The sequence below is a fragment of the Balearica regulorum genome, chromosome 10 (genome assembly GCF_011004875.1).
Source record: "Balearica regulorum gibbericeps isolate bBalReg1 chromosome 10, bBalReg1.pri, whole genome shotgun sequence".
Lineage (NCBI taxonomy): Eukaryota > Metazoa > Chordata > Aves > Gruiformes > Gruidae > Balearica > Balearica regulorum.
The window spans coordinates 16,499,846-16,522,001 of record NC_046193.1 but is presented as its reverse complement, the minus strand read 5'-3'; the positions used below and the strand labels follow the sequence as shown (position 1 = coordinate 16,522,001).

The window sequence follows — 22,156 nt, the reverse complement described above, 5'->3', positions numbered from 1 at the left end:
TGTGGCTTAGGCTGCGTAATTTTTTTTCATGTACTTTTTATCCTTGCAAATTCTCATACAAGTCTTTCATTCAGCTCCTTCTTTAACATGCACTTCTTCCCTGAAACATCCGGCACTAATTGCGAGAAAGAGTAACTGAGGGGTAAGAGGAACTGCAGGGGAAAAGCTTTTGGTGTGACCTGTGCCAGGGCAGAGAGCTGGGGAGCAGAGCTGGCCCACTGCTTGCTCCCCCAGCTTGGCTCTGGGAGTGGAGATGGCACAGGGATGGGAAGCAGAGACAGCAAGAAAGCGTCTGCTGGAACTGTTTTAGGTGGCTGTTTCACCAACCCACTCTTAACAACACTCCGTGCCTCAGTTTCCCCACTGGTATGATGACTGTGATCATCTTTATAAGCACGTGGGTGGGGTAGAGGCGATGGTGAAGAGCCAGGTAGCTCCACCTTCTCTCCCCTCCCGAGAGCTGCCACTTCTCCTTGTGTTTTCGCTCATCCTTTGTACTCAGGTCGCTGTTTCAGAAACGAGTAAATGTGTTTTAGTAAGTGGCTGCGCTGTTCTTCAAAAGTCCACCAGATCGATAGGTTGTATATAAGCATGTTTATTACCCTGATCGACCCCTCGTGCTGATGGATGTGCTTACGAGCACTTACCGGGAGCTCTGCCTTAACGCTTTGTAGTCCGTGCACTGACACGATCCTCAGGTATTTGCATTTTAATGGATTTCCTCAAGAAGCGATGGGTGCCCCCGCCCCACCGCAAGGCAAACCGCGGGACTTTCCTGTGCAGGATGGGAGGGTTCGCTGTAAAATTTGGAAGTTGTATGAGCAAAGGGGAACAGCTGCTGTGCACGGGCAGGAGACACAAAGGTTGGTGCCCACGTCCCAGGTCCCCTTTCTGACCGAAAAGTCCACGTTTGTGTTTCCCCACCCCTCCAGATCATTTTTGCCGACGAATGCACCGAGGCCGAAGGGCGGCACTGGCACATGAAGCACTTCTGCTGCTTTGAATGCGAGACGGTGCTGGGGGGGCAGAGGTACATCATGAAGGATGGCAGGCCCTACTGCTGCAGCTGCTTCGAGTCCCTCTACGCCGAGTACTGCGACACCTGCGCCCAGCACATTGGTAAGTGCCCCTGCGCTCGGCTCGGGGGAGCATGGTGCCGGGAGGGGAGCGGGGCAGACCTCTGCTTGGAAGGTGGTTGCTGGCAACAAGAGGTGTTGCATTAGGTCTTTGACAGCGACCTGGGGCTGCGGGCAGGACTGCCTGCGGCTGGGGTTCTGCACCAGCCCTGCAGCATCCAAAGAGGCTCGTGCCCCTCTCGCATCTCGCCAAGGAGCTAGCATGGTAATTTGTTTGGTTAAATCACTGCTTATCCCTTTTTGTGGTCAGAGATGGGAGGACTATCAGAGAGCAATCTCAGGAGCTGTTGCTACTAGGGAAAGCTTTCTTGGGCCTAATAGAATGCACATTTTTTTCCCCTTTAAATCTCATTTTCCTGTAAACAGCCCAGCTCTTCGACTCTTGGATTTTTCCCAGTGAAAGGATTGCATGAGTTAATGAGGAAAGATGCTTGTTCATTAGGCATCATTATTGTTTCTGTTTGCCTTTTTTAATCAACACGCAGACAGATGTTCTCAGACAGAAAGAAATAACACATCAGAGTCAATCTATGTTTCTGGAACAGTGATAGAAAGGTACTTTATTCTGGGGGTTAGCTGGCCCCCCAGCACTTGGGGGGTGATAAACCGGGCGGGCTGGGAAGCCACCTCGCTGCTCTCCCCCATCCTGTTTGCCACTTGGCTGAGCATTAGCTTGCAGGCGTGCAGGCAGCCCTTTCTTTGTCCGTGGAGGTGAGCTCACGTGTTCAAATAATTCATATGCTGCAGGGAAAGAAAAAAAAAAAAAGAAAAAACAAACCATTTTGCTCTTGTGCAGCGGCCAGATGGCACAGGGGGGAAGGCTCAGGGCTTCAGCGAAGCACTTGGAGGACGTGTTTGCTGTGACCTGCAGCACATCCTTCCCGAAAGCTCAGCTGCAGAGCGGTGACGAAACAGCTGTTAACGCTTCTCGCATGCTCCCTTCTCTCCTGCTTCCCCCATCTGCTGTCCTCCCGGCCGGCTGGCTGGAGCCTGCTGACTGTCAGGTTTTTGGGGCAAAATGCCTGTTTTGGCGCACGTCTGCACATTTCTAGCAGAGGAGGGACTTAAGACTTGTAAGGCTTGGGTTGGGTATCCAAGGCTTTGAGTGTGGAGGCTGGGCTTCTTCCTCTGCGAGATGGCTTTGGGGCATTGGAAAAGGAGCTGATAAAATCCCACCCACTGTCTTGTCTCACTTTTGTCCACAAGCGTAGCACTCCAGTCTATATATAAAAACATTTTGCTCGTTATAAGGGAAGGAAAAAAAAACCCAATTGCACTAAGGCAATTGTAGCTTGGAATAAAAGGGACCGTTAACGTACTGTTCATTTGAAAATTATCAGGCGGCATTCAGCCCCCCAGCAACACGGCTCCGGCGGGTGTGCAAGCACCTGCAGGGCACATGTGCGGTGCGGCACCGTGCCATGCCGGCCAGCCCGTGCCGTGCACGGCAGTTTCTTAGATAACAGGAGCTTTTGCCATGAATGGCAGCTTAAACAGGCGAGTAAATGTTATAATTGAAACCTCGGGGGGCTTTGCTCACGGCTCTGACCGAGAGCGCTGCACATACACCAGGCACGTGCTGCAGCAGCTCTGGCCGGTGGCTGTGAGCAGCCCCGGGGTTTCGCTGGCAGGGCACAGGCTCTCTGCATCAATTCCTTTACTTAACCCAAGGGGTAACCTGGGAAATATGGCTGGGTACGAGGCAAGGGGGTGCACTCAGATCCCTGGGGCCGGCTCTTTCTGCTCCCTTTTGGAGAAGGAGCCCCAGTAGCCAAAATGAAGTTAGGATGGGGCTGCGGTAGCAGCGAGGGACAGGGATGTCATCTGCTCTGTTCCATACTTAACCAAGGCAGCACAAATTCCTCATTATGGTTCAATTGGAAGCTTTTTGGTTTTTTAAATAGGCAGCATATTATTGCTTTGATTTCAAGGACTTTACGGAGAACTTCTTGCATTCCTTTGCTTTATGATCGGAAATATCCCCATTTAATACGAAATAGCTCGAGGCTCGGTCCTGCTGCCTTTCCCGATGTTGAGTAACTCACGAGCAAAGGCCTGCAGCCTGCAAAGAATTAGAAATGGGCTTAACTTCATGTGCCGGAGAAACCCTGCTGAAGTGCTTTCGAGAACAAGCCTGGGTGCCTGTCACTCGTAGGGGATGCATGAGTTAAGTGCAGCGTGAAGTGATGTACACGGGCTGACTCTGATGCTGTGCGTGTTCCCCCTCAAGGTATCGACCAGGGCCAGATGACGTACGACGGCCAGCACTGGCACGCCACCGAGACCTGCTTCTGCTGTGCGCAGTGCAAGAAGTCCCTGCTGGGACGACCCTTCCTGCCCAAGCAGGGGCAGATCTTCTGCTCCAGAGCCTGCAGCGTCGGTGACGACCCCAATGGCTCCGACTCCTCCGACTCGGCTTTCCAGAGCGCACGAGCCAAGGAGTCCCGCCGCAGCGCCAAGATCGGCAAGAACAAGGGGAAGGGCGAGGAGGGGGCACGCAGCCCGTGCAACCAGCTGCAGGTCACCTCCAACCGCCTCTCCACCGACGTGGACCCGCTCTCGCTGCAGATGGATTTGCTAAGCCTGGCCAGCCAGACGCCAAGCCTCAACAGGGAGCACGTGTGGAGGAGCAGGGACGAGCTCTATCACTACGGGAGCAAAATGGAGCAAAGTCAGTCCCAAAGCCCTTTGCAGCTTCTCAGCCAGTGCAACATAAGGACCTCCTATAACCCTGGCCAGGTCCCAGGCTCGCAGCCGGATTTATGGGCGAAACATTTCAGCAACCCAAAGAGGAGCTCCTCGCTGGCGATGAAGAGCCACGGCGGCAGCTTCATCCAGGACTGCAGAGAGGACTACTACTCGGGGAGGCTTCGCTCGCAGGAGAGCTACAGCGACATGTCCAACCAGAGCTTTCCCGAGACCAGGGGAAGTCTCAAAGTCCCCAAGTACGAAGAGGAAGAGGAAGGCGGGATGCCGACGCCCCAGTGCCGCACCCGGCACCCCATCAACGCCCTCAAGTTCACAGAGGACCTGACGCCCACCGAGCAGACTCCCCGTGGCTCCATGGAGTCCCTCGCGCTCTCCAACGCGACAGGTACGTCACCGCTGCTCCTGTCACCCTGTGGCCACTCCAGGACCTCCTCTATGTGACGGGATCCCTTGTGCTCAAGCTCAGTGCCACAGCAGGTGTCTTCCCATTATGGGGGTGACCGGCAGCTTGGGGACCACTGCTCAGGGCCAGGGGTTTGCCTGCCCGGCCCCGGTGTGCCTGGCAGCCCCCTCTCACTTTGCTTGCTTGTTTACCAAATGCAGGGCTTTATAGACGGCTGGCCGTTCTGTGTAGCTCAAAACAAATGTTTTCAAGCTCTTTAATCCTCCTTTTTGTGAAGAGTGGGGGGGAAATCAAGGCCAGCTGCTAACACAGAGGCAGATTCCAGCCTTCAGCACTTGAAGAACTGCTCTCAGCTGCCCTTGGGGGCTAAAAATATTTTTAAATGCTTTGAAATAAGCCCAGTTAACCCCTTTTACATGTTAGGCAGTCCTCGAGTGCATGACTCGTTAAAAGAAATTCCCCCCCTCTACGCACGGCTCTTGTTCTCCTCTTCCGCGATCCTCTGATGGAAACTGCAGGGAACAGCCAGGCGAGATGCTTGGCCTGCCAGGCTGAGCCCGTTTCTCCTGTGCGCATCTCAGGGTGATATTTCTCAGCCCTCTCACCCCAAACGTGTTTGGGTTTCATTTTGCGACTGCGGGGATGGGTGTGCGTGCACAGACGCGTCTGCGGCAGGGGTCTGGCCTGCAGCCCGGCGCTGGGCAGGCTCAGCCCCCTGCGCACACCGTCCTTCTGCAGCCTGCTGTAGTTTGCGTTATCAGATGGCCACGCTCATCTGGCACAGCTATCACTTGCTTCCGAGTCCCTCAGCAGAAAACTTCTCAGAAAAGAAAATACTGAGCCTGGTTTGCTCGCCAGAGACACTGCCTTCCTTTTTCTTCACCTCTCTTTGGCTTTTTTGCATTCCAGCCAAGCATTGCTTGGACTTGGACAGGTCCTGCACCTGCTCCCTGCAAAAGTAGTCCGTCTGTCTTGCTGTCACCAGCAGCGAGCAGCCTGCGAGGTGTTTGGTACCCACTCCCGAGGGTCTCCCACGGGATGCTGGCACCGGGTGGTGGGGATGCGCCAGCGAGCATCACCGGGCCCCCAGAGAGCTGAGCACCGCTGAAGCCGAGCTCTGTGCCTCTGCCCTGGACGGACAGGTTTGCTCTGCTACACCCATGCCTCCTTGCCCCGCTCCTGCGTTTCGGTGTTTGTTTAGGGAAGTTGCCAGCCCGGTGCCAAGCTGTGAAATGATTTCTGTGTTCAGCCAGGTTCGCCCTAACCAGCGAGTGGTAAAGCAGAAGGGGAGAGGAGAAGCTAATGAGCTGGAGAGGGGTTTGCTCAAACAGCCTCAGATATACACGGAGGAAAAATAGATGTGAAATGGCGAGGGAGTTGGGAATTGCTCTTTGAAACAGGATTCTCCAAAGCAAAGCCCCGTGTTTCCAAAGCCGCTCATGTTCCTGAAAACTTGTATTGTGTAAAACCCCGTCAGTACAAAGAGTCTTGAGCAACATCCAGTTCAGATGAGCAAACCCTGAAATCTGAAGTGGTTGTTGCGTGCTTTGGAGCTGAAGTTTAACAAGTTATTTGGGATACAGGTCAAGAGATGAGAAACGTGGCAAGGCCTTTATGTTAGAGTGAAAATCATTCTGTATTTCATTTTAGAAACCCTTTTTTACAATGCTGGGAGGGAGAACTTCCAAAGGCATCCATCCTCCATATGTAGCCAAAGTATGAATTTCCTTATGGGCAGTGCCTGCCTTAATGACTCGCTGCTTCCCTGCTTTCTGGAGCAGATGCTCAGCATGATGGGGCTTGCAACAAATTTAAGCAGTTCCTCCGCAGAGTGAGGTGATAACATTTTTATTAGTGTAAGATACTAATAATTTTCTTTGCTCTGGGACCTGGCTCAGCACAAGCTGGGGGCACTGCAGCAGTAACAGGCAGCTCCCCCAGGGCTGTGTGTGCAATTAAGGAGGACACATTTATCATGCCATTTAATTGGCAGCGTTTTGAGGACAGGGAGATTCAGTGACCTGGCTGAGGTCTGCCAGAGCAGGGAGAGCCGGTTGCCCAGCAAACACTCCCATGAAGCTCCCCACCAGTGCATCCCAGGGGTCCAGCTCACGCCATGCTCTGCGCCCTGCACACCCCAGCTCTGCTTTGCAGGAAACTCCCAGGCATCCAGGTACAAGGGCCCTTTGACCTACTGATGCTGCACAGTTGCTCCACCTTATAAAGTGAAATAATTCATCTTGCATCCATCTAACATTTTATGGCATTGCTGAAAACGTTCTTTTTTTATAGGGAGCTGAAGGGCAAACAGTCCCTGACCTGCAGCGCACACGTTAAAAGCTGGTCCCTCCCCGGCAGCAGATTTTGCTGTGATGTTTCTATTACAACTTAACTACTAATTAGCCGGGGATGTCAGTAAAAGCAGATAATACACAGGGTGTGCCGCAGTAGTCCCTGTCCTCTGGCCAGAAGGCCACCTCCTGTGAACAGATGTTGTCCCTATAAAAAGCATTCAGTGCCAGATCGGGGGTCACCCACTGAGTGGGTCAAGATCTTCATGACTTCAAGTCTCCTGCAAGACCCCAGGTTTTCACCTTTCCAACCAGGCTCTACTTAATCGCTTTAAAGCCAGTTCCTCGCGGGTTAGTAAAGAGGTGTGACACCGTGTTAATCCTGGGCACTTGCCCTTAAAGTGCTTAATTGTCTCTGCTGTGTCACCGTGGGTAGCAGTGCACCAGCAGACACTGGCGTTGCAGAGGCAGCTGTGACCCTCCTTGTGCTTTGTTTCGGGGTTTGAATTAAATGGGAGTGTCTCTGCTGTCCTCTGGTTTGTGCTTGTGTAATTGCCACAAATGCTGATGCGATTTAAACACGTCCACTGGCAAAGGGCAGAGTTTCCTGCTGGTGGAGGGCACCTCTCCTTTCCTTCCACGTTTCTGTTTGAAAATCCTTTTTCTGCCATCAGCTGAAGGCTACGACAGACTCTGATCCACTACAGCTTCTTGGAGACTGGGCCTTCCTCCTGCCCAACATGGCCATTAGATGGAGAGGCAAGGAGCAAAACATATTTTCCCAGCACATTTTCCAAGAGAGAGCTCATATTTTGCTGATTTTATATTACCTTTTGTATTTTACTTCCTTTGGCTGCTTTTGCCTTTTTTTTTTTTTTATGGCATTAGCAACAATACAAAACAGCGGATGCTGTAGCAATGTTTACCCTATAACTCCCTTCATTAAGCAATCCGGATGATGCTAAGATGGAGTTTGTCCAGGAAGCTTCTCTCATGAGGAGGAGCCTGATCCTACCAGAGGTTAATCACTTCCCAGAAGATACTCGGTCCATCACAGCCCTGCTCCCAGTGCCTTGCACTCTGCCTTGCTCTGCTTGTGTTTGCGTCGCCCTCTAAAAAAGGTTTTGCAGGCGCTGTATGTGCCTAGCAGCTGAAATTAGAAATCAAGAGCTGGTCTCTGCTGATTCCAAGCAGTCATTTCCACAAAATGCCAGCTGATCAAATAGCCCACTTCAGAAAGTACCTGCGGGCTAAATGTTGTTCTCTGGGCACCGTCTCTTTGTGTGCAGCTTGCAGAGAGCAGGAGTGCTTTGGAGGTAGAAGTCACGTTGAACTGTGACACTGTCCTGTGCAAAAGGAGAAATAGATTTTAGGTATTTCTCCTTGAGAAAATGAGTTTAGGTGAGGGTAACAGCGTCATCTGTCACAGGCAGAAATCCAGGAAAAAAAGATGCTAAACTGGTGCCGTTACAGGGCAGAATGGGATTTCACATGTATGGCACGTGTTTCTCCTGTCGTCTGTGTTACGAGATGCCCAGAGGCTCCAGGTAGCTTGTTTTTCCAGGACTAAAAACCAGCTGTGATATACCCAGAAAGCAGAGAGAAGAAAACCGTATGAACATGCACGTGGGGCAGCGCTGATCGCTGTGCGTCTGAGTTGCAGAGTGACCTGATGGCATCAGCTGTCTCCAGGCCCCTCTTCTTCCTCTGCCTGAGGAGGGGCTGAAAGCTGGAGGGGGAAAAGGAAAACCCCTGTTTCTCAGGGCCAGGGCGTATTTGCCAAAGCAGCATTCGATGGCCCAGCCTCTCCTGCACCGAGGGCTTGGAGCAGCTCCTGAACACCCTCAGGGATGGCAGCGAGGGGCTCAGGGTGAGCAGGGTGCGGGGGCTGGTCCCCATTCTCGTGTCCTCAGTGGCACAGCATCCTGCGGTGCTCCTCTACCCCTGGGCTGGAGCAGGGGGCTGCCCCGGGTGCTTCAGCTGAGTTACACAAGCCAGAAAATGACACATTGGCTGTTACTGACTTTTTCTAAGAAAAAGGAGGCTCCCAGCTCTCCAGCATGCTCCTCCCATCCTCTCCCCCAGACACGGGCAGTGTAAAACTGCTTCCGAGTCAGAAGATGGGCTCCCTGGGGGGATTTCTTGCAATTTTGAGTCTCAGGTATAACATTCTCCAGTCCAAGCCAGGTCATTTCAAAACCCAAGATGTGAAGATAGTGGTTTTCCTTCCCAAAGGGCCAATGCCAAAACATTATAAAACTGGCAGAAATGTTTCTTCTCCCCCTCACCCCTTCAGTGTCACACGTGGACGTGCCGAAACATGCGGGGTAACGACCAAAGCAGAGGGAGAGCCAGAATGGACTTCTGGAAGGAGATGATGTTGGGGAAGTGATACCGCATCCTCCCCATCCTGGCCCGTTGGCCATCCTGCCTTGTCTGGGGAGAGCACAGGAGACTTCTTTCAATGAGCCGGACAGAGGGACTGATCGGGTGGGAAATACACCCTGACACGCTTGGGATGGCACACGGGGGACACCGTGGGAGGCTGTCGGCACCGCGACCCGCTTGGCAAGCGCTCTGCTTTCCCCCGAATTGTTTACTTTCCGTGATTTCCAGTTACGTAAGGGTTCTCCTTTATTTCTGCACACCCCGAGGTCGCTCAGAAGGGAGACAAGGCTGAGCTATAAACAAAGCCCTGAGCAGGCTGTTTCTCCTTAAGTTCCTTTTTAGTTCTCAGGGTTGAACTTGAAATAAACCCTATTTCAGGGGTGGTGAGGATGTGCCTGCCCGGTGCCATGGGGGAGAAGAGGCTCTGACACGGGGGACCGGCCACGAGACATGCTGCACCATCCCCTCCTGTGCCTCTGTAGCTGCACTTAAACACTGGCCGGCTGGGCTGGGTGCAGAGATTTGGTGCAGACGGGCACCTGTATGGGTTTCAGGTGGTGAGGACTGCGATGCACAGGTATATGTGTACACTATGATAAATGTAAAGGCAAGAAGCAAGCGTCAGCATAGCCCTGTTTGTTTGCAGTATCCTAAGTGAGGGCGTTTTGCATTCCCCCGCCGGGGTGAAGCAGACGATGCTATCTCTGCAGTGGGATGCTGCCTGCGGCAGAGCCTCACCCCGTGTTAGCCCAGCTTCACGGGGACTTTCATTTCATGGGGCCTGGGAGGTGCTTCCCGTCACGGGGGGGGCTTCATTGCCCGGCTCACACCCAGCGTACGTGCTCTCTGTGGCCCCTCTGCTGTCATTTGCTGAGTGGTTTAATAATTCATAATTAATGCAACTTGCAGCCCCGGTTTAGCAAAGCATACAGTGGGATTTAAGCACCTCTGAGTGCTTTGTTGTGGCAAGGTTGTAGAGGTGATGCTCACGACGAATATCTTTGTGCCGTTGCTTTGCTTATTCAGTTGTTATTTCCCTTGGCAATGTTTTATGGGATAAACAGGGTTCTTAATATGGGTGGGGAAGGACTTCAGAGGGGATCGTACAGCATGTTCTTAGCAAACCTTAATGCTAACCAGAAACATGCTTTGTGTTCCCAGCGCTGTAGCCAGCTCGAGTTTTATATCGAACGCCCGCAGACGAGCTACAGCTTTCACTTGTGCTCATCCGAAAGGCGTGTGTTTCCATGGCTCCGGGGTGAAATATTGAGCCTGGCAGCCCCATGCAGTGGAGAATGGCAGCAAAATAACCTGCTGCGTCCACGTGCACCGTGGTGCTGGCTCCAATCTGGCCATGGGACAGCCGCCGGACCGCGCTGGGAGCAGCAGGTGCCACCTCTCCTCTTCCAGTGCTAGAGCCTCTGGGGCAGCCACTGACGGATGCGCTCGGTGTCTCAGAGCATCGTTTTGCAGGAGGAAAAGCTCGTAGAGGCAGCTTGTCACCCCTGGGTTTTGTACCCTTGGAAAGGGTCGGTGATGTGGTAACAAACCATCTCGCACCGTGGGTCGGGGCAGGGCTCCCGCTCCCTTGGATGGCCTCGGGAAACAGATTCGCAGGTTTCCTAGTTAGGAAAAATCCCTGCTGCCTGGTGGGATCTCCCCTCGCACGTTCTTTCTTCCAGGTTGGGGCTCGCTCGGGTTATTAGTTGTGTTCCCGGATGAAACACTTCATTAAGGGGGAGCTGCAGCAAATGAATACTGGTAATTCAAGAAGACTGGGCCTCGATGCACTGGTGTAGCTCTGAAATGGCCAGTGACCGCAGGAGGGGAGGCTCGGTGCCACCTTCGCCCCGTCCAGGGCAGTGCGGGGCCAGAGACCCGGAGCCACCCTGCCTGTGCCGGGGCATCTGCTGCCTTTGGGTGCCCGGGAAACCCTCCGGTGCCGGAGCCTCCCCCGGCCATCTTCTGCTGTGATTGCACAGGAAGAGTTTTCTTCTTCTCTAAGCTGAAATTTTCCTTGCGGGAGTTCGGCAGACCTGGAGGATAATGTATTCCCTTCCTCTTCACAAGCATTTTTTTCCATGTTTGAAGGCTGTTATTATATCCCCTTCGGCCTTTTCTTCTCTAGACTAAACAACCCCTGCTCTTTCAAAATTTATTCCTAGGTCATGTTTTCTAGATGAAATTTTTTAAACAAATGGTTATTGCTGTCCTCTGAACTCGCTGCAGTCAGGCTGGAGTGCTCCTGGCTTGCTCCTGCTATGCCTTGCTGAGCCTTTGTGGCTCTGTAGAGAGGGGCAGGATCATTTTGCAAGCTTTGAAAGACTAATCTGGGCCTAACCCCCACTCATGATGCCTTACACCTTGCATTGGTGTAAACGTAAAGTTAAGCTTGGAGGTACCTTTGTGTTTTGTGTTGGTTAGAAGTCGCGCCCTTGACCTGGTACCTGCTCTGGGCACCGTAAGAGCTGTGTGGAGCTCTCGGTGTCTGCAGGGATGCTGTGAAAGCACAGCCTTGCTCCTGACTGAGTGGAAGAAACCCTTCGCTGCCAGCGTGAGCAGATAAAAAAAAGAATTCCCTGGCCGCACTGCTTGCTGGGTCACTTGCTAGTGTGGCTTTCAGAAAAAGGCCCTTTTTTTTTTGCAGCCTGCCAAATCTGCCCAGGAAGATGCATTTGGCCCTCAGCAAGGAGCATTTCCCACTCTGTTGTATGGAAAAAAGCTGGTTTAGGTCTCAGGCTGGCTTTGCTGCAGTCTCCTGAGCACGGGCTCCATCACGCCCAGAGCTCCGTGTGCTGGCAATGGTGGTGTACGTGCTCCGTGCCGGATTCCTCTTGCAATCTACGTTTTCCCAGTGATTCAAGATCTTAAAATGTGTGTGCTTAATTATAATCAGACCGTCTGGATGAACAGCCAGAAACATCCCCTGGACCTAATAATTACTGATTAAACCTTGTGCTCCGAGCATGAGCCGTACGTGTATCGCAGGTTCCTTGTCTGAAATTGCTTCCCTCTGTGCTGGCCAGCGCTTTGAAGAGGAAAAGACAAAGCAATCGGGTGTCTGCTGGAGCTGTGTGCAAGGGGCTGGAGACCCCCATCCTGCATAAACTAAACCTGTGAAGCGCTGGCTCTGCCTTTCCAGGAGCCTCTCCCCAGATGCTCATTTTTATTCTTGCTGGGTACAGGGCTGGAGGAGAGAGGTGGCCGTGGCAGAGGGTGCTGTCCGATGCGACCGGCTCTGCACCGCCTGGCCCCCACGACCCCTTTCAAACGATGCTGCCAAAATCAATCTGCTGACACCGCAGCGTTTGGAGCTGTATTCCTGCACAGCGCTGCCATTGCTCGTTCTTATTGCGCTTGTTCCCTTAACGAAGGGTTGCATAAATGTCACCGAGGGCTCATTTTCTTCGGCGTCAGCTATTGTCTGACAGATCTGATTAAGGCCACGTTCGGCTGTCAGCGTTCACATTTGGATCAGTTCCGCTGGCAATCCCACTGTTATTCTGGGTTTTCGGGAGGTCTCTGCACATAGTACTGAGTTGCTTCTCCCTCCTGGGCGGCTGCTGGGCTCCTCTGCGGTGGCACAGGAGGGACACGGGGAGCAGAGCCTGGTGTGGCAAACGGCATCGCTGGGATCAAAGGGCAAGATCAGGGCTCCAGCGGGGAGCTGGTGTGTGCCGGGAATCACTCGCTCCCGTGACGGGAGCAGGGAGCACAGGAGGGCAGGTCCTTGGAGGGGACGGGGAGCCCGTGCGGGGCTGTTTCCAAAGGGTGGTCAGCAGGGTTGGGTCAGCTCACTCAAGATCAGCCTGGCTTAGGAAAAAAAACCATGAAGCTGGCTTGAAAAGTGTGTCCTTTTTGAAACAAAACATGGCTATAACTTTTTTTTTTTCCCCCACCTAACCTCTCCCTTTTCTCGCGGTATTCAGGAATCCACTTTGCTTTACCTTCCTCTGTAATCATAAACTCCAGAAACATCCCCATTAACAGCAGAAAAGCAAAGGAGCAGAAAGCAATGGCTGCGGTGGCTGGGACTCGGGGAGCAAAGCCAAATCATGCAAGACCCAGCAGCGGCTTGTGCTCGAGTGCTAAAGCTCTCCCTGGTGCCACCGAGGGGAGGATTTGGAAAACCTTGCCCATCTTTGCAGAATCTGTTGGTCTTTTTAAGGCTGAGTCCAAAGAAAGCCTGAAGCAGCTCATGAGCGGGGTCAGTGACAGCAGCCCTTGTTCAGGTTTGGCAGGCAGCGGCTGATGCCGAAGGAGCTGAGCTCTCTATGAAATGTAAGCAGCTTTTGTTAAGGGGAAAAAGAAGTTTATTCTTGAATTGTGGGCTGGGTTGTTGTTTTTTTAAATTAATTTACAAAGTCATAAATTCTCGGTGATTGCATAAGGGCTGTGCGTCATGTTGAAAATCCTGCTGATGGTGCACAGCTCTCCACATTTGGGCTGCACGGGGAGGTTGTTGGAGAGGGATGGGGAGAAGAGCGCCAAAGCAAACACTTTGCATTTGATTTGGGATGAAATGGATTTCCTTTGAAATGGCTTGCGAAACATGTTGTCCTGAGCTTGCAGTGCAAGTGCTGACTGCTGCCAGTTGTCAGGCCAACATGGAGATAGTGAAAATAGTCAGAAAACACCCAGAAAACAGACCAAGGACTGGAGCGATGTGGGGTGCTTTGAGTTTCTCATTGATGGGCCCGTGCTGAGCAGACACCCCACTTCCCTGCTGCCGGGCTAAGGCTTTCTGGGCTGGAGGAAAGCACCTTGCAGGAGCTCAGGGCTGGAGGAGAGCACCATGCAGGAGCTCAGGGCTGGCCAGCACATGAGAGACCCAGTGGGCCACCTTCCCAAGCAGAGCAGCCCATTAAGCTGGAGCTGATGTTCCTGGCTCCAGCCCACGTGCAGCTCCCTGGATATCTGCAGGGATAGCCTGACCCTCCTGCCATCCCGCTGCTTACGGGGAGCTCCGGCAGACCCTCTGGGGCTTGGGTGTTTCCTGGCCTCCTGGGAAGCCCGACTACATGCACGTGGCCAAGGCTGCGCCTTCAGCCCCCCCAGGGGTGTCATTCAGGGGACCTGTGTGGTGCCGCATGGTGACAAGCCTGAAGTAGTCAGTGGGTCTGTTTTCAGCTGCCCCGACGTTATTTAGTCCTTCAAAACATGTCGTCATTGCACAAGGTGTGGGTGCCGGATCATGGCACCCTAGTTATCTCAGCGTGCAGGAGGCCTCAGGTTACCTCTGATGCATAATTTCTCACTGGCATCCGTAGTTATTCCTATCAAGTCGCAGGCAGCGTAGACATATGGAGAAGGAAGTCGTGAAAAGCAACTTGGAGTCCAACTCAAAACACCTTAAATTGGTGTGATTTCCCCAAAGGAGGAACTGCCTGCTCTTTAAAAAAAATAAAAAGCATCCTCTTGAAGGGCTCCTCAGGACAGCATCTAAACCACCGAGTTATTTTTTAAAGCAAAAGTCTCGGGCCAAATGCAGCCTTCTCCCTGCATCTCTGCTGATAGAAAATTCTCCTTCCTAACTAACTCTCTTTCCCCCCCCCCTTCCTTTCCCCTTTCCCTGCAAAGGCCTCTCTGCAGACGGTGGAGCCAAGCGCCAGGAGCATCTCTCCAGATTCTCAATGCCTGACCTGAGCAAAGACTCAGGCATGAACGTCTCAGAGAAGATGAGCAACATGGGGACTCTGAACTCCTCCGTGCAATTTCGAAGCGCCGAGTCCGTCCGCAGCCTGCTGTCGGTGCAGCAGTACCAGGACATGGAGCCGAACCTGCATGACCTCGCCAGCCCCCTCGGGTACCGAGAGCGGCCGTCCCACGGGCGGATGCACCAGAGCTTCGATTACGGTAGCGGGGTGCCTGGGGGCAAGCTGGGGGCGCAGGAGGGCTCGAGGCACACCCCCATGAGCGAGCGCACGCGACGGCGAACTAACCTCCGGGACGATGACCGGCATTACCGCCCGCACCGGCCCCGGCGGTCTCGACGCTCCCGGTCGGATAACGCCCTGCACCTGGCCAGCGAGCAGTGCTGCCGGCTGAAGGAGAGACCCTCGCTGCGAGCCAGGGAAGACTACGACCAGTTCATGCACCAGAGGAGCTGCAGAGAGACGGTGGAGCAGGGTCCCCGCAGGGACATCTACGGCCACTGTCCCCGGACGGTGTCGGATCTCGCCTTGCAGAACCACTTGGGTGAGAGATGGGGGCCCTACTTCGCCGAGTACGACTGGTGCTCGACCTGCTCCTCCTCTTCGGAGTCCGACAACGAGGGCTATTTCCTCGGGGAGCCGATTCCCCAACCCGCTCGCCTCCGGTACGTGACCAGCGAGGAGCTCCTGCACAAGTACGGCTCGTACAGCATGCCCAAGTCTTCCACGCTGGGTGGCAGGGGACAGTTGCACAGCCGGAAAAGACAGAAGAGCAAAAACTGTATCATATCCTAATGGCATCCTTGCCAGGCACCTTGGGAGAATGTAAATTAACTCACAAACTTGCACTGTTTTAGGTCATGTAAGCGCTTTTATTGTAACAAAAAAGACCCCAAGAGTAGGGACTTGTAAGAAGGTTGTGGAGTGGCTTCTCTAAATAGTCATAATCCTGGGCACGGTGAATATATTTTGCACATCTTTCTTTGGAGAAAAAAAAAACAAAAAAGTTCACTTTAGCCTGTAATATTTACCCAGTAGTTTTTCCTCTTTCTCCCAAATACTGCCACCCTTTTGAGTTGTTTGTCCGTATGTTTTGGTTACCACTGTTGACTCTCAGCATCAGTTTGCCGGTAGCTTTTGCTTTCCACTACGTTTTTGTTTTCCATTAGCCATGTTGGTAGGTAATTTGTCTCTCTCGGACAGTGTGGGAGCCTAAGTTATTTCCGTGATTGTTGTAAATGCAATGTAAATGAGAGTTTGGAGAAAATATTTTTGTATTTTGTAATATCAGAGGAATTTCTATATCTTAGGAGTCACTGGGAAAATGCATGCACATTCAGAATTGTTTTCAGCCAGAGCTAACCAAACAGTACTTTGGATCCCCCCCCCGTTCCATTTCATCATCAAATTTCTGAAGTATATCAGTGAGAGTTTGAGTTTTCATTTGTTTTGAGTGCTGTTTGGGGTTTTTTTTTAACCCTTTTTTCTGTTTGTTTGTTTTGTTCCTGGTAAATAAAAAGAGAACATTTTCTGATTCATTAAATCTTGAAGAGGCCTCAGTGGCATTTTGAAGTCTGCTCACGCCTGTGATTTTCAGGTACGCTCCATCAGTCAGATACAGGAATCCTGACAGTTGAAAGGGGACCTTTTTTTTTTAATTATTATTCAATAGGAAAGAACAGAACTACCAAATGTCTGCAATGTTGTAAATGACCAAAGCCGGAGAAGGAATTTTACACCTCTGTAGAGAACGCTGAAGTTACTAAACGTTGAACTATTATTTGGAGTAAATAAAAGTGTAAATGGTGCAATTGTGTGATGTCAGCATGACGTTGTTTTGAATATAGACTTGTCTTATGGTGCTCTAGTCTCCTGGGTTATGTTAACTGCTGTTCATTACCAAGTGGAAGTCTCAATATCGCCTACTGCCTAACACGTAAGAGAACAACCGCGAACTGCTCCCTGCGGGCCTGATCCTGCCCTGGCCAGACGCCCTCGCCCCTCCGATGCCGCTTGTCGCTGGGGGGGCTGGTCCCCAGGGTGGGCTCAGCCCCTGCCTGCGGAGCTCGGCCAGCCCCACTCTACGTATGGAGTGTTCTATCCATAGGGCTCAGCTGTATTGTGTTATGGTGGATGTGCGTTTGTGCTCTGTACGCTTTAAACCATTGGGGTACTGCCATCGCGGTGCGTGCCGGCGGATGCGCCGGGGGATTGTAAGCCCGTGCTGGTTGTCCCGGTGCTTCCCGGGAAGGAGAGGGTTTACAAAAGGGGCTCTCAGCACCCGAAGATGCGGGTTAGCGCCTGATGGTGTTAAGATAAAGCTGGGCTTTGAGCCGCGGGAGGGCTGAGAGGTTTAACCTGCTGCATCGATCGCCCACCCCGGGGAGGAGGGTCCCGCTGCAGGGCCAGCGCCGGCACCCCTGGGCACCTGCGGGGCCACCCCGTTGCCTACTGAAAGCAGCAGATGCAGGAAAATCTTGAAGATGGATGTCTCCATACCACAGACTATTGCTAGGAATTTTTTTGTTGTTTGTAAAGGACAATGTGATAATTATTCCTTTAAAAAGAAAAACAAAAAAAACCCTTACACTTAAGTATATTTAAGAAAAATGTTTTTTCCAGTTGGAATAAATGGAAGTATTCATCCAAAGGGAAGAGTCTCGTGTATGTTTTTTTGCTCTTAAAGAGCGTTGGCTAATTGTGAGTACAAAACTGGATTTTCATTTAGCTGGTCTTCCACTGAAAGCACAGGAACCAGCTGAGCCCCATCCCTGTCGTGGTTTCAGTGGGCAGGGAAAGCCAGCGGACGAGCATCTCCTGCACACCACTCGCCTGCCCCAGGTTCTAACACCCATTTTTTTGGTGTTAAAAAAGCCAAGTCTTCACCTGGTGTAAGTCAGCGCAGCTCAGCTGAAATCCCTTTGGCTTATGCTGGGGGGAGACTTCAACCTGTAATTTATAAATAACAGCCTTTTTCTTAGAAAGACCACAGATCTTTCCATGTTTTCCAAAACAGACCTGTGTAAGTCGGATAGGGGTATTGCTTTCAGCAACAAGCATGACATTATAACTACAGGTTATTATATAATTGGCATTTAACATGTACAATTTAATTCATTGTCAGTGATTAAAAGCACAATGAACGTTGTCTGTCAGCTCCGGTACAGCTGAGCTGCTCTTTGTACAGCGGGAGCCTGAATCACTCGGCAAATGGTAAAAAACTAATCCCCAGCCTTTCCCCTTTGCCTGCCTGCTGCCTCTCCCCAGGGGTAACGTAACAAGCTTTAAAGACTCCCTGCAGCAGAATTCCTGCACCTTTTCCTGTGCAATTTTGTACCAAAATCCAGGTGTCCCCGTGCATGGGACAATCTCGCTGCTAGAAGCAGCTCTTCAAAATCCGGTTCTCGCTGGAGAACATTCCTGCAACCCTGCAGACTGCTGATGTGCAACCCAGCTTTGATGCAACACCGGAATCAGAACAGACGGGCAACAAATTGGGGAGATAATAGTGTCTCAGGTGATGCTCCCGTCTGCTGGGCACTCCACCAGCACAACAGAAAGGTCTCAGATCACATTTTGTAAGAAAGTGCTAGCAAATACCGAGTTGGTACAAATTTCACCAATAAAAGTGCAAACGCAGCTTCCAAACCTTTTTTTATTTTTCATATGGGCTCCAGAAGTCCCATACACTTTGAGACACATGGTTTAAAAAAAAAAAAAAAACCCCCACGCTTTTTTTCGTGGCCCATTTGGAGTATGATTAACCATTTCTGACAAACCCACTGAGCTTGAGGAACGGAGCTACAACTCTGTAAAATTTTGTTCCATCGCCATCTGGCCCCGCTGGTTTACCTCTCTGTGCGTGCTGTGTGGGGGTGCCAGCACCCCGTGGGAGCGGGGGACACGTACAGACATTTTCTTTCACATTTCTGAGAACTGAGTACAGGTGACACCACCTGAAGCCGAGGATGAGGGTCGGCAGGTCCGGTTTCCTGGGCGAGGGGACCGGGCACAGTCCTGGGGTCTCTGGCCGGGAGGATGGGAAGCTTTTTGCTGGCGCCCTGGACAGCTGTGTTGCCAGTCAGCCTGGCACACTGTCAATGTTGCTAAAAAAAAAAAAAAAAAAAAAAATCTGATCAGCTCTATTGCTGCCACAATTTTCGTCCATGAAAAAAAAAGAAAATTTTTTTTTTTTCCCCCACAAAGTCCTTGGCAAGGCCTACCTGGTGTGACCCCAGGGGATGGGCTGGCTTCAGCAGTTCCCTGGCCATCCTGGCGTAGCCATGCGATGCCGACCATGGCTCTGCAAGGCACAGGGGATTCAGCTGCCTTTAGCAATCGAGCTCGGCGCGTGTATTGCCTCCCATGAGCTGGTCCCGAGCACGCAGACACACAACCCTTCAGCAGCTATTGCCTCCGTTGCAAAGCCAACAGCCACATTGCACGCTTGGCCGCAGCCTGGGCAGCAGCAGGAGCACAACATCCTTCATGTCAACCCTCCCCAGCAGGCTGGGGGGGCTCAGTAAGGTCCACGCAACACCCAAAACACCCCTGCGTGGGCAGCGTGTTGGCTCAAAAGCCGCGGGAGCTGTGCAGGGAATCGTCCAGCACATTGAGGCTTGGTTTTTGGGAAGGCAAAAGCCACGCAACCTTGAACCTGTGCAGATAAATTATGATCATATGAGCAGATCCTCTGCAAAAGACATAGAGATAGGAACTATGAGGTTAGAAATAATCAGAAGCATCCTGATCTGGAAATTGTTATACGCAGATAATGCCCTATTTGCAAATGGCCCAAGTGCTCTGGCTACACGACTGCCACCGAGCTCGTGGGAGCCGGCGAGGGTGCGAGCAGCCTGCTCTGCCAGGGCACGCACGAGCCCAAAGTGCTCGCTGGGTTTGAAAACTCAGTTGCTCCTGAAGTGCAGCTTAAAGACAGCAGTATCGGGTGGCAGTTTAATTAATGAGAGTGGTTAGATGAAGGCTGTGAAATGAGCATGCATTTAGGGTCACAATTTAATGCCCCCAAAAGACCTGCCTGTGCAGCTTGGGGCCAGCAGCATCAAACCTGGCAATGCCCTGCTCCTGCTACCCCCGCTGCCTCCCCGGCTTCCAGCTAATCTGGGCCCCTGTGCTGGGAGCTGCCATGTTATCATCTGATGAAATTTGCTCCTTAAGGCTAAAAAAAAAAAAAAAAAAAGAAGATCCCTGTTCCTTGCATTTACATACAATTATGCTATTCTTGAAATCGAGGCTGTCCTCATTCTCCCAGAGATTATCTGCCACCTATTAGATGACCATCCTCCACGGCCAGGGGAAGCTCATTAGCTCAGAGCAAATTCAGATAACTTCTTTATTTTAAAGATTAAATTACTTTTTTTATTTATTTTTTTTTAATGCAACACATTTTCAACCTAGATCCTTAAAACTAGGAATTCAGCTACTGTTTGAGTACAAGGGGAATTGGTGGCCAAGGACGCGAAGGGTCCTAGAGAGTCACTAGAGAACTGGGTCCCGTTTCCAAAAGCATCCATAAGCCATCACACTGAAATACCAGTGCATTTATAAATTGTACCCAACAATAATTACTTTTTTTTCCTTGTAAGAAAGAACTGGATCGTAATTCAGCCTCTGAAGAGGGAGTCTTGTTAGTCTGGTCTCAGCTCTCCATCTCCCATGAGGTGCTGCCAAGCCCACCGCCGGGAGACCCAGAGCATCCGCAGCCGAGAGCCGACCCTTTCCCACCCTGTCATCTCCACACACGAGTTCACCAACCCCGACACTATCAGTGTCCATTTTCTGAGTTACACCAGCACAGTTTGATCAGCTCCCTTTGCTTTTCTAAGCATGAGAGCTCACCCTTCCATTCCTTTTTAAATTGCCTGCAGACAAACACTGGCCAGCTGAAGGCTGGCAGCTCTGCAGCCAGGGGCGGTCTCCATAAATGTATTTTTGCTTTGGAGAATCCCACTGGCACCTGCCTGAATCTCACTTAGGAAAGGCCGCCTCATTTTCCACAGCTATTTCAATATTTTACAATACTGAAAGAAAAAGCAAAACTTTTTTGTTGTTGGTTTTTTTCCTATTTGTTAGCCAGGAAGACACTCTTATAGTCACTTCTAGTGCCAAGAATGCCTGTCTGGGCCTCCGAGCAGGAAAAAAAAATTGAGAAAGTTTAAATTATTTGAGTCTGCTGCCTCTGTCCATCAGCACACTTGTGCTATGTACCTCCCTTTGTGTAACGGCATCAGCTTCATCTGCCTCCAGGCTTCATCCTCACCCGGGAGGAGCAGGAAGCCAGCTCCCAGGCATAACCCACCTGATGGCACGCTGTCCCTGAGCTCGGTGACCAAAGGCCCCTTATCTACAGCTCCACCTTTCTGCTGCTTCATTTCTTATTAATAACTCAGCAAATTACCAGCTTCCCTGTTTTAGGCAAACCCACAGTCATTTGCTAAAGCATTCTCAGGAGAGTTTGCCTGTTGTAAAAGCAAATATTTATATCTGCTGCTCTCTTAGAGGCTCTGGATATGATCAACTCTTAAGGCAAGATTTAGCTGAAAGAGCTGATTTATTAAACTGGATAAACAGCCCTGTGAAACAAGTTAATTCAGTCTAAATAAAGCATTAAACTCTGAAGAGCACATATCAGATCACAGTATATACATACATACACATATATATGTGTGTGTATATATATATACACACACACACACATATAACTCATACAATCAAATACGCAGTTCTCTGGACTGAGAGCCCATATCAACATCACCCCCAGGAGAAAGCTAGCCCTGAGCCAGGCTATGTGTATATTAGGCAATGTATATATTAGCACATGCCCTGATTTTTAACAAACTCAGCCGGGCAATCCACTCCCACCCCAGCCGCAGTGATCCCTTCGGCTGCCGCCCCTGCTTGTGCTCCGTGCCTCAGTTTCCCTATCTCCAAACCTCCACCGCAGTGATGTATTTACCAACAAGGAACTCGAAAACCTCGGACAAGGGAGGCTGCCAAAACAGTTCTAATTTAAACCAGTGGCTCTGGCTCAGGGTTTGAGCCAGTTTTGCTGGCACCTGGGCGCGAGCACGCTCAGGCCCCCACCCCAGCCATAGCTCCTTTCCCATCAGCACAACCCTCGCTTAGATCCTCGCTGCTCAAAAGAGCTCGCTTCAGCTGTATACAAGATTTTTATTTTTTTTCTTCTGTTCTGTAAGTCGGGCTTTAATTGTCAATTATTTGCTCACGAGTACTCTTTTATGGCTGATGCTGGAGCAGACTCAAGCAGTTTTTATTTTGGTACTTGGTTTAATTAGCTTTTTTGGAAGAGCGAGGCAGAGCAGAGATCCATTCTTGCTGCTCATCACATATTCATTATTTACATTTTTCAGTATCCCAAGTAACTCGGCACAGAAAACAAATAAATGAAGACTAAAACATATACAAAACATCTGGAGATGCTGCAATTCTGTAATTATTACTGCTCATTCGCAATGCACAAGAGCTCCACAGAGTGCCTGTTGGAAAGGCCATTAACATATTGGCCTGATGGAGATCTTCGCTGCTGGGGCTGGA

The 22,156-nt window shown here is 51.2% G+C and overlaps 1 protein-coding gene across 5 annotated transcripts in view; it reads left to right on the top strand.

Annotated features, from left to right (window-relative positions):
• The window catches only part of PRICKLE2 (prickle planar cell polarity protein 2), a 105,844-nt gene extending 89,452 nt beyond the window's left edge, over window positions 1-16,392 (top strand). For all 5 annotated transcript variants that reach the window (XM_075762330.1, XM_075762335.1, XM_075762332.1 and 2 more), the window contains 3 exons: window positions 933-1,119; window positions 3,367-4,230; window positions 14,508-16,392. In XM_075762330.1, coding sequence (XP_075618445.1) covers window positions 933-1,119; window positions 3,367-4,230; window positions 14,508-15,376 — 1,920 coding nt within the window. In that variant the 3' untranslated portion in view covers window positions 15,377-16,392. The remainder of the gene's footprint in view (window positions 1-932; window positions 1,120-3,366; window positions 4,231-14,507) is intronic.
• The last annotated feature ends 5,764 nt before the right edge of the window (window positions 16,393-22,156 follow it).